Source organism: Anolis carolinensis, chromosome 5, assembly GCF_035594765.1.
Source record: "Anolis carolinensis isolate JA03-04 chromosome 5, rAnoCar3.1.pri, whole genome shotgun sequence".
Classification (NCBI taxonomy): domain Eukaryota; kingdom Metazoa; phylum Chordata; class Lepidosauria; order Squamata; family Dactyloidae; genus Anolis; species Anolis carolinensis.
The window spans coordinates 36004153-36015527 of record NC_085845.1 but is presented as its reverse complement, the minus strand read 5'-3'; the positions used below and the strand labels follow the sequence as shown (position 1 = coordinate 36015527).

General features: G+C 44.8%; 1 protein-coding gene across 4 annotated transcripts in view; it reads left to right on the top strand.

The window, feature by feature from the left end:
* The first annotated feature begins 980 nt into the window (after window positions 1–980).
* ankrd50 (ankyrin repeat domain containing 50) overlaps window positions 981–11375 on the top strand; it is a 57763-nt gene continuing 47368 nt past the window's right edge. The window contains exons 1-2 of one of the 4 annotated variants that reach the window (XM_062983633.1): window positions 981–1251; window positions 4649–5880. In XM_062983633.1, coding sequence (XP_062839703.1) covers window positions 5402–5880 — 479 coding nt within the window. In that variant the 5' untranslated portion in view covers window positions 981–1251; window positions 4649–5401. Of the gene's footprint in view, window positions 1427–3336; window positions 3700–4648; window positions 5881–11375 lie in introns of those variants that run through there. The other 3 variants (XM_062983632.1, XM_062983634.1, XM_062983635.1) reach the window with 3 other exon arrangements.

Here is an 11375-nt window from a genome sequence, read left to right as displayed (position 1 = left end):
CCTACCTTTTAGCCTTGCAGCTTCAAGGATTGGCTTCTTCCTGGCTGGAGGAGTCCTTTGTTGGGAGGTGTTAGCTGACCTTAACTAATTAATGTCTGGAATTCTTCTGTTTTCAGAATGTTGCTCCTTTTTTACTGTTAGGATTTTAGAGGGTTTTAAAAAATATTTATTTATTATTTATTTATTTACAGCACTTATATTCCGCCCTTCTCACGCCGAAGGGGACTCTGGGTGGATCACATTGCACATATAGGCAAACATTCAATGCCTTTTAATATAGAACAAAGACAAACAAAACATAGGCTCCGAGCGGGCCTCGAACTCATGACCAGAGTGATTCATCGCAGTGATTCATTGCAGCTGCTCTCCAGCCTGCGCCACAGCCCGAGCTAATACTGGTAGCCTCTGAGCATGCCTGCCATAGATGGGGGCGAAACGTCAGGAGAGAATGCTTCTGGAACATGGCCATCAGCCCGGAAAAATTCACAACAACCCTGTGATTCCTGCCATGAATCCCGCACAATAAGGGCCATGCCGTTCCCTGGAGTAAAACAGGCCACGCCCACCTCACTTGGCCCCGCCCCAAACAAGGAGAAGCCTCGGCGTATAAAGGAGGCGTGGCCAGCAAGGAGAGGGCGTGTCTAGCGCGGGAACGGGGTGTGGTTTCGCAAGGGGGAGTCGCCCAAGGTAACACGGCTTGGCCCCGCCCCAAACACAGAGGAGCTACGGCTCACAAAGGGGGCGTGTCTAGAGAGGCAGTAGGGGCGTGGCTTCGCGATGACTGGGAGTCTCCGAGAGTAACATAGCTTGGCCCCGCCCCGAAGACAAAGCGGCTCCTGAAACAGGCCCCGCCCCAAAGTCGAAGCCGGAGGAGGCGTGGCCAGCGGGGAAGAGGGTGAGGGCGTGGCTTCAGGGGAGACGCGGACACCACAAACGGGCTTCTCAAGCAGGCCCCGCCCCACGCCCGAACACAAAGTAGCTCCAGTCCATTGGGGGGCGTGGCCAGAGAGGAGAAGGCGTGGCTTAGTAAGGGCAGCCAGACGTCTGGGAGTCGCCGAATCTGGCAGGTTAGAGGAGGCAGAGCCCGCTGCGTCGCCCGGAGGAGAGAAGGAGGAAGCCGGGGAGCCAGCCAGCCTCCGCCGCGGCCTCTGGACAACTTCAAGGGAGGAAGAGGGAGGAGGAAGGAGAAGGAAAAGAAGAGGCAGCTCCTCCTCCCCATTCCTTGGATTCTTCCTTGGGAAGCCCCTCCCGGTAGGAGAGCCCGCTTTGTCCGCCTTCTGCAGCCTTTCCCCTGTCCTCCCGTGACACGGGTGCGTCTGAGCGCCTCCAAGAGTGTCCCCGCGTGTTTTGGTGTCGACCTTTTTTCCTCGCGGATTTTTTTTTTGCATCATCCTGCAATCAATGCACCGCTTGTTACTCTGAAAGGGTGAGTTGGTTGGCAGGGAAAGCGGGAGGTCCTTTGTCAAACTACAGCTCCCACCACCCCGTGGGGTCAAGACTGCATTCATTTCAGTGCAGGATAATGTATATAGACCAGGCATGGGCAAACTTGGGCCCTCCGGGTGTTTTGGACTTCAACTCCCACAATTCCTAACAGCCTACCCTACCCTCTAAAATCCATACCTCACAACCTCTGAGGATGCCTGCCATAGATGTGGGCGAAACGTCAGGAGAGAATGCTTCTGGAACATGGCCACACAGCCCGAAAGACATACAACAACCCAGCCTACCGGCTGTTAGGAATTGTGGGAGTTGAAGTCCAAAACACCCGGAGGGCCCAAGTTTGCCCATGCCTGGTCTAGTGTCGACCTTGATGCTTCAAGGCCTGGCTGCTTCCTGCCTGGGGGAATCCTTTGTTAGGAGGTGTTAGCTGGCCCTGATTGAGTCAGGTCTGAAATCCCTCTGTTTTCTCAGTGTTGCTCTTTATTTACTGTCCTGATCTTAGAGTATTTTTTATACTGTTAGCCAGATTTTGTTCGTTTTCATGGTTTCCCTTTCTGTTGAAATTGTCCACATGCTTGTGGATTTCAGTGGCTTCTTTCTCTGGGTAGTCTGACATATAAGTTGTTTGAGTGGTCCAGCATTTCTGTGTTCTCCAATAATATACTGTGTCCAGGTTGGTTCATCAAGTGCTCTGCTATGGCTGACTTCTCTGGTTGAGTTAGTCTGCAGTGCCTTTCATGTTCCTTGATTCGTGTCAGGGCAATGCTACGTTTGGTGGTTCCTATATAGACTTGTCCACAGTTGCATGGTATAGGGTAGACTCTTGCAGAGGTGAGAGGATCCCTGTTGGTCTTTGCTGAATGACAGTAGCCCGTAGCGTTAGTTGGATTTTCTGAGTGGGTCTGTACATAGTTTGTAGGTTGTGTTTCATCATCAGTTTCCCTATGTGGCCAGTGGTTTCCGTGATATATGGTAAGAGCACTTTTCATCTGGGTGGATCTTTGAGTCACTGCAAGTAGCTTCTGGTGTGAGAGAACTGGCCATCTACAGAGATTTTTAAAAATTTTTATCATGTCAGAAGTGACTTGAGAACATACTTCTGGTGTGAGAGAATTGGCCGTCTACAGAGACGTTGCCTATGGGACACCCAGGTGTGTTAGCATCCTGCTGGAAGGGTTCTCGCATGTCCCTGCAAGCTAGAGCTGACAGATGGGAGCTCACCCCCTCTTGTGGATTTGACCTGGCAACCTTCAGGTCAGCAGTCCAGCCGGCACAAGAGTTTAATCATTGTGCCAATAACGCCAGCTACCTCCTCTTTGCAGACACAAGAGACAAAGGTGAACAGGGGGTCGGGGAATACACTCAGACACGTGTTAACATGTGGGTGTTAGCCCCCATCTAACTACCATAGGATGCAACTTGAAACTTATTATAAGGCAGGCATGGGCAAACTTCAGCCCTCCAGGTGTTTGGACTACAACTCCCATAATTCCTAACAGCCTACCGGCTGTTAGGAATTATGGGAGTTGTAGTCCAAACACCTGGAGGGCTGAAGTCTGCCCATGCCTGCCTTATAAGGTTCAGAGAGACTCATGAATTACATTCTATGAGTCTACTACACTGACCCTACAGTACAGTTTCGAGCCTCATTCTATGGCAGTGTAGATGGGGCCTGTCTGTCTTGTATGTTTGAAATCCGAGTCCCATCAATGAGGGGGAGAGACAGGGCGTGAGTATAGGGATCCTTTCTCCTGCAAACTACCATCCCCCAAGATTAGAAACCAAATGCATCTCATCGGGAGGGAAAGAAGGAAGGAAGGCTATCTGTCTGTCTGTGTCTCTTTCCCCTCCTGCTCTTCTGCTGCGTGTGTGTCCCTCTCTCGGGTGGGGTGGGGGCAGCGGGGACAGGGCGTGGATCTCTTCCAGTGGCAGCCTGGCCAGCTCTTTCTCTTCTTCTCCAGAGTCTTTTTTTGTGAGTCCAGCCTTTGCAGCAGAAGCAACGACAGGGAGGACCAGACTGTTGGGTCTCGCTGGGGTTTTGTTTTGTTTTTTTTACAATTTGAAACGTGAAGCCTTGGCCGTGCAGGCAGTGGAAGGGAGGGGAGTGGGAGACAAAGCCTAGGACAAATGCGAAACAGAGAGAGAGAGGCTGCACGGATCTGCTCTGCCCTAAGAGGAGGAGAGCCGAACAGATGACAGAAACAGCATGCTGCACAGCAACAATGCCAAGGGAGGGGAAGGGGAGGAAGGAGGAGGGTAAGTTAAAACGTGGCTCCAAAGGCTCCCTGTATATCCTCCCTGAACAAAGAAGGCTGTGAAAAGCTGTAAAGGGGAACTCCTGGTAGACTGTAATAGGAAGCAGGTACAAAGGAGGTTTGGAAGACCCGGGGCTGGTCTTGGGATCAAGGAGAGCAAATGGGTCATAAAGAAGACTGTGCATGGATTGGCTTTGGGGTTTTTTTTAAGGGGGCTCTTGTGTTTTCACAGTCACTTGCTGACTGTATGAGTGACTGGAAGGCAATTCTAGGCTGTTAGATCCAAGGATTTCCTGCTGTTTGTTATCTGTTGATATGCGCACATCTGGAGACACACTGGCATCTGCTGGGTTTTGGTTGCCGGAGCTCTGGATGGGCAAGTCGCATTATATACAATGGTGTTCTTTGTATGACATGGCAAAGTCAAGGGTTGCTGGGTTGCTATGAGTTTTCCAGGCTATATGGCCATGTTCCAGAAACATTCTCTCCTGACGTTTCACCCGCATCTATGGGAGGCATCCTCAGAGGTTGTGAGGTTTGTTGAAAACTAGACAGGGAAGGGTTTATGTATCTGTGGAAAGTCCAGGGTGGGAGAAAGAACTCTTAACAAACCTCACAACTTCTGAGGATGCTTGCCATAGATGCAAGTGAAACATCAGGAGAGAATGCTTCTGGAACATGGCCATACAGCCCGGAAAACTTGCAGCAACCCAGTGATTCCAGCCATGAAATCCTTCATCAAGGGTTGCATTTTGAGAATGAATTCATGGATAATAATATCCATCAATACAGAAGACCAACTATAAGATTCAGGGCATATAAATGGAATTCGTTCTCAGGGCCATAATATTTGTATCCTCCATGCAAGAGTGGAATTGACTGGTTCTTACTTAAAATTCAATTTCTTTGTGTGTTGAAGCTAACACATGTTTGTGCTGTTTAATTTCCAGGTGTGGTCTGCTTAAGCTCTGCAGCTGAGATGCCCAGAGTGGTTTGGTGAAAGAGAAGATGGCGAGGAAAGCACATGTCGGATGTCACTTGTAAACAAGATTCTTCTGTTTTGACCTTGTTGTGGTCAGTCCAACACCAAGATAGTGAAGCTCTTCAGAGGACCACAGAAGCTTGTCTGAGTTTCAACAAATGACTTCTCAATAAAACAAAGTCAGTCCATTGCATTGTTTGTGTTGTAAGCTGCATTCATCTAAGAGGAGAAAAGAGGAATTTGTCCTGTCTCGCAAACTCACAGATTTTTGCAATGGCAGGAATTTAAAGAGGGGAGAACATGTGGGCATTCTGCAGGCATGTCAAAACATCTGCTTTTTTTAGAGGCACTGTCTGCATAAGAGAACATGTGGCCCTATAAGCTGAAGCTGCAGCCATGACACGGTGTGACCTTATAAGCCATATGAGAAGTATTACTGAGCCTTGGTATCAAACGTAGCTTTATCTCTAAATCGGATGAACAGCAATGCATCATGTGCTAATCAGGAGAAAGTTGGGATGGAGAAAAGCTGCTTGACATGCAGAGATGCTGCTGACTATTATATGAGGCGATGAAGCATTTGTGGGTTGCATTTCCCCTTGTGACAGTGCTCTGCACAATGAGTCCATTGGCTTGGAGCTAAGGACCTGCTTGCTTAAAGGGATCTTAAGATGCCTTGCTGTTTCTGACCTGTCCCAGAGAGAGAGAGAAAGCCTGCATAATGGCTCAGACAAGCTTGCTGCAGGGGAAACCGTTTTATTGTCGAGAGTGGGTTTTTCACAAGCTTCAACACTGCCTCCAGGAAAAGACAAGCTGCAGCAACAGTACTGCCAACAAGCCCTCTGTTGTGTTGAATTCCGGGGCTAATACCTGTGTCATCCCTGGCAAAGGAGCTGCCTGGGGGGTGTTGTTAGTGGGAGGGCCTGGCAGTGGCAAGACAGCCTTTTGTACTGAGTTGCTGTGGCCGAGCTCACCTGCAAGTCTCCAGAGGAGTCTGCATCACCAAGCCCTGGCCTTCCACTTCTGCAGGGCTCAGGACTCAGACACACTCTGCGTGGGAGGCTTTATTCGAGGGTTAGTTGCCCAGATCTGTCGCAGTGGACTCATCCAAGGATATGAAGACAAGCTGAGAGATCCAGCTGTGCAGTGTCTCTTGCAGCCTGGGGAGTGTGAGAGGAACCCTGCTGAAGCATTTAAGAGGTAAAAAACACACAAACAAAAACTTCCTATCTCATAATCTGATAAGATATATCTCTTCATAAACAGGTAAAACCTCCTTGTCATGTGGGTGGTGTTGTGTAACTGCATGAAGCGTTCCAGTATCCTGTACCAGGATGGGGGGAGTCTGGTAGACAAAATACACCAAAACACATTATGTGTATGTTTCTCTTGATTACAGTCTATGTTTGGGAACAGAGTCATTGGAAAGAAAAGAGGGAAAGGCCTATAATAGCAGGTTAAAGAGGGGAATGACTTCTGGATTGTTTTGGCAGGTGTCCCTGGTTTTACAGATAAAGTTTTGTTTTGGAGTCTTCTTGCTAAAGTTTTCCTCCTCTCAGTAGCTGTCTGGAAACTTTTCAAATCTCAAAATAGACACCCATTTGAAATCGTTCCCAACAAGGCACTTGCTCTGGTTTGATGTGGTGGACTTCCCTCACTCTGTACAAAGGTTATCCTGTGTTAAAAATTATTCCGGTAAAAATCTCAAAACAGAAAAAAAAGCTGTAGTATGAGAGATGGAACGTAGAGCAGTATTTGGAGAGTATGCTAATAAGCAGTTATCATGAACTGTCCAAGCTCTTCTGATTGGAGCAGTTAATGTGGTACACTTTCTGTGACAGACCTAATGGTTTAGAAGGCTTGTTTCTTCAAACGTGTACTAATAGTTGTTTGCATTCACTCAACATGGGTCATGTGCTTGCTGTCACTTGAGGTGGAGGGTCTGTCATTGCTATGAACAATCTGAATGAGTGACTGTACCAAACATAAAATGCTTTAATATATTTACCCATGTTTACAGCTTTCCAAGTGTATAAACAAATGCTGTGTCCCTTACCATCATGTCTGGATTATATTTTTCCAGTAATCTGCATCTGTGTTGTGGGAGTGGGGAACTTCAGCTCTTGTGATATTTTGGACTGCAACTTTAGTGGTTTCTTATCATTGGCCATGCTGGGCAGGGCAGATGGCAGTTGTAGGCCAAGAGATCCATAAGGCTAACAATTCCCGTACTTGCTATAGGAATAGGAGGCTGTTTGTATTCAAGAAGCTTGGTAATAGAGACAAAACATAATATTACAACATTGGTGGCCTCCATCTGCTTAGAAGTACAACTTCCATCATCATGCTGCTTGTGGCCAATGGCAGCTATAGGAAAATTCAAGATCGGCGTATGTAGCTTAATAACCAACCCTTTTTGTTTGGACCAAAACAGCCTAGGGATCACAGTATGATCCACTGACAAGTGGAAATGGTTATACAGTGTTCCCTCGCTACTTCGCAGTTTGCTTTTCGAGGACTCGCTGTTTCGTGGTTTTTCTTGTGGTCCAAGGCACACTCACAATGCCTTGGATCTTTATGCTATCCAATCAAAAGTGGTATCTATCTATCAAATTAACCAATTAAACAACACAAAGCAACTCACAGAGGACTAGGCCGCGGTAGTGCCTGCCTTTCACACATGCACTCTTGCCCTGCCCCCTCTTCCGGGAAGGCTTCACTTGCAGGTTTACAGCCTTCTCTGCCCAATTGCTGGGGACTGCCTCACCAAACTAAAACAACTACAGTGCAAAACAGGGTTGTGAAGGTGAGAAAGGCCACCTAACTACTAAAATAATGTATTAATATTAAAATTAATATAGTGTCCCTACTTTGCAGATTTTCACTTTTTGTGGATGGTCCTGGAACGTAACCCCTGCAATAAGTGAGGGACATAATATTGGGACTGTGCATATAAGAGACAGTGGGTAATTGAACTTTGATAGGGGACAAATGGTTTAAATATTCATAATCACTATACAAGGACAAGATTTAATCAGATGAGAACCTTTTTTTTAAGAGCCATAACTTAGAGGAGTTGGACTCTTTTCACCATATTATTTTTAACAAAAAAGCCCAGTTAGTTTCAGGGAATGTCTTCAACGCTTTCTTACATGGATGTTTTGGTCGTTCTTTTCCTAGATGGCAGGGGGTTAAAATGGGGGCCCTTCCATACAGCCATATAATCCAGAATATCAAGGCAGAAATTCCCAGAATATCTGCTTTGAACTGGGTTATCTGAGTCTACATTGCCATATATTTCAGTTCTAAGCAGAAAATGTGTGAGTTCAGTCAGCTGTGTGGAAGGGGCCTAAATGGCCCATGTGGTCTCTTCCAACTCTCTTTTTCTATGTACTGTACAAACAGGTTTTAATGCATGGCTGGAGAACTTTGAACTCCAGATGTTTTGACCTCTAACGCCCTTCACCCCATTTGGTCATGGTTGATATTAAAAGACTATGGGTATTTTAGAGGAAAAAAATCTTTTAAGTTTAGGCCAAGGATTTTCCATCCTTGGTCTGATATTAATAAGTATCTAGTCTTATAACTAAAGATACAATACAGTATGATGGTCTTCCATTTGATTGGTCTTATTCATATAGTATAGGACTTCTCTTGACCATGGCAGGAAAATTGCCAAACAGTGATCATGCTTCTAAAGCAAATTTTGTGATGTGGAAGTAAAATACATTCATAGATTCCCAGTGTTTTGTTGTCCTTTATGCAAAAAGACTTTAAATTCCCCCTGTTCACTGACAACATGATGCTACCTCCACACTTCAGTTTACAGTCCTTATAAAACTGCTAAGATATACAGCCATTGTTTTTATGACAAGTGTACCAGTGCTAGACCTGCAGACAGAATTGCTAAGGACTACATTACAGAAGCAGGATTGCACCTGTGTAGACCGAAGAACTTGAAATCTGGGAGGGTAAATGCTTACAGATAGACAGACAGATAGATGTATATGTGTGCATGTATTGCACTGTGTGTATATTGCACTGTATGATTTGGGCCCACCTAAGAAGGATTGCTATTTACTAGTTTGAGAGGTGTTGGAAACAAGTTCAAAAATGAGAGTCTGTTGAAGAGACTAGCATTTAAAAATGTATGTGTACAACTTTGAAAAATTGGTGGATATTTTTTTACCTTCTTGTAACTATGCAAATATATTTTCAGAATGGATGGGAAAATTGACATTACCCAGACATTGTTAGATTGAAAGTCCCAGTAGTACTAACCAATGCTGCTAATGGTGAGGGATCATGGGAGTTGCGGTCCAACAACATCTAGCCTCTTGTTCTGAAACATGTTTATGTCCTTCACAGTTAATTTTTAGCATGGCATGCATGTTAAAGCCACAATATATCCCTTAGGGTGTGTAAAAATTCTGAGCATTGATCCCTTCCTAGTCTCGGTTGAAGCACTCTACCTAAAAAGGCAATGGAGCTGGAGTGAGCTTTGAGCCTTTTGTTTCATTTTATAGGACAGGAGGAATCTAAATAACCATAAAAGAACCAGAATCTAGCTAATTTTAGAGGTTAAACAGGGCTATTTCTGGCTAGTACTTGGATTGGAGACTGCCATTTAGTTGCTATAGGCTATATTCCAAAGGAAGGAACTGGCAAAACTACCTTTGAGTATTTCCTATCTTAGAAAACCCCTCTGAAATTTATGGGATCATCATAAATCCATGGGCAATTTGAAGGCACACATGCACACATTAAGATGGGAGCACTAAGGCCCCATCTGCACTGCTACATAATGCAGTTAATCTGCATTATTTGAGTCTACACTCACCATATAATACAGTTTCAGGCTGCATTATATGACAGTGGAAATGGGGCCTCAGATAATGTTGAACTGCAGCTTCCAGTAACACTAGCCAGCATAATTAATGGACAGTAATACAAACAAATCTGGATAGCAATGTGATTCCCATACTGTTGTAGGACATAAGCAGACTCATTTCCCTTTGTGTATGCAACAAAAGTAACATATTTTTAGTCTGAATTCTGCTACCTCCAGCATTTGTTTCATGCTGATTCTAGTTTCAGGATAATGAAGCTAGAAGGGATGAGAGAACTTTTGTCTCCGCCCCTTGCCAAAATCTACCCATCCATCTAGCAGTCTCCATTCTTCCCTTGCTCTCTGCAGATCAGCTTTTGCAATCTGAATTGCAATATGCCTTCAGGAAAAAGAGAAAGTATCTTGTGTAAAGGTACTTATAGGGCAGTTAGCTCAAGGCAATTTGTTCATACAGGTGAAGTAAGCCGTAAACTACATAGGAAACAGAGAAACCCCTGGCTGCTTTGACAATCTGTCTGGAAAAATGCCTTGTCTCTCTTGATGCAGGAGTAAACCTTATTAATGCAATGTTGCCAACAAAAAAATGACTGCTACCTAACACATCTAGTGGTTTTACCCATGAAGGAGTAACAAAGATTTATTTCTTTTGTCTTGATAAACAGGAGACTGCTTCCACCAATTTCAGTATTATGGTGCATATTTATCTAAGTTATACATAAAACAAATTTGGATAATTAGGATTGGCCAAAATGCCAAAAATGCATAAGCATTTGAGTTCTGGTGCATAAAATAAGGGGATGGGGGATGGGTGGGGTTTCAAAAACTATTATAGATGTTGTCACCAAGTTGATCACTAGTCTCCAAATAAATAATTGGGAAGTAGTAGAATCCTAGAGTTGGAAGGAACCCCGTAGACTGTTGGGTCAGACCCTTCGCAGTATAGGATGACCAATTATAACATTCCTAGCTGGCAGTTGTTCAGTCTCTTTTTTTAAGGCACCCAGAGAAAAACCACTTACCACCCCTCTACAAAATTTGTTCTATTGCCAAACTGTTCTTGTTGTCAAGAAGTTCCTTCTAATGTTCAATCAGAATCTGTTGGATTACGCTTAGCAATACAGATAAAGAGCTGATACTTTGTGATACACATAGCAATACATACAGTGATGAAGCTTAGTGAATACATAGTGATGATGAGTCGGTGTATGCTCTCAGTTTCTCAAGATAGAGGCCTGGCGCAAGGATGTTAAACCTCCAGTCATCTTAGAGGAGAAGTTCTATATTATGTAGGTGTCTGAACAGTGCATGTTTGTATCTACACATGGAGTTATTCAGAAGTTCTTTTATGCATATATCTTCTGGACAAAGCAGCATGGGTGAGTTACAGGAAAATGGGGGTTCTTTCATGTTCCTATTACTTATGAACTTGTTTGTTTTACAGATAAAAAATCAAAACCTCAGTCAAAATGTCTCCTGGACAAACAAACCATGTAGGAGAGTAAATTGCCACCCCACTAAGTTTTGGAACCATTCTTTCAGAGCTTAGGCACCTGGAGGGCTCCAGATCTGGTAGAGCCACCATAGGATTTCTTTTATGCTTTAATACAAGTCTGCTTAAATTCAATCAGCCTTTGTTTTAGCTCTCTTGTCTTTACAGTAGGCAGGGACAGAGCTATTTCTAAAACAAAGGTACCTGAAGAAGGCTGTGGCAGCCCTGTTTGGAGTATGCAGGGGCTTCACTTTTGTCATGGTATCACTTCCTGAGTCCTTGTTTTGCATATTTCCCATTGACTTTCTCTTGGGGGCCTTTAAGCTTCAAAGGCTGTGAAGATTAATTTTTAATAGA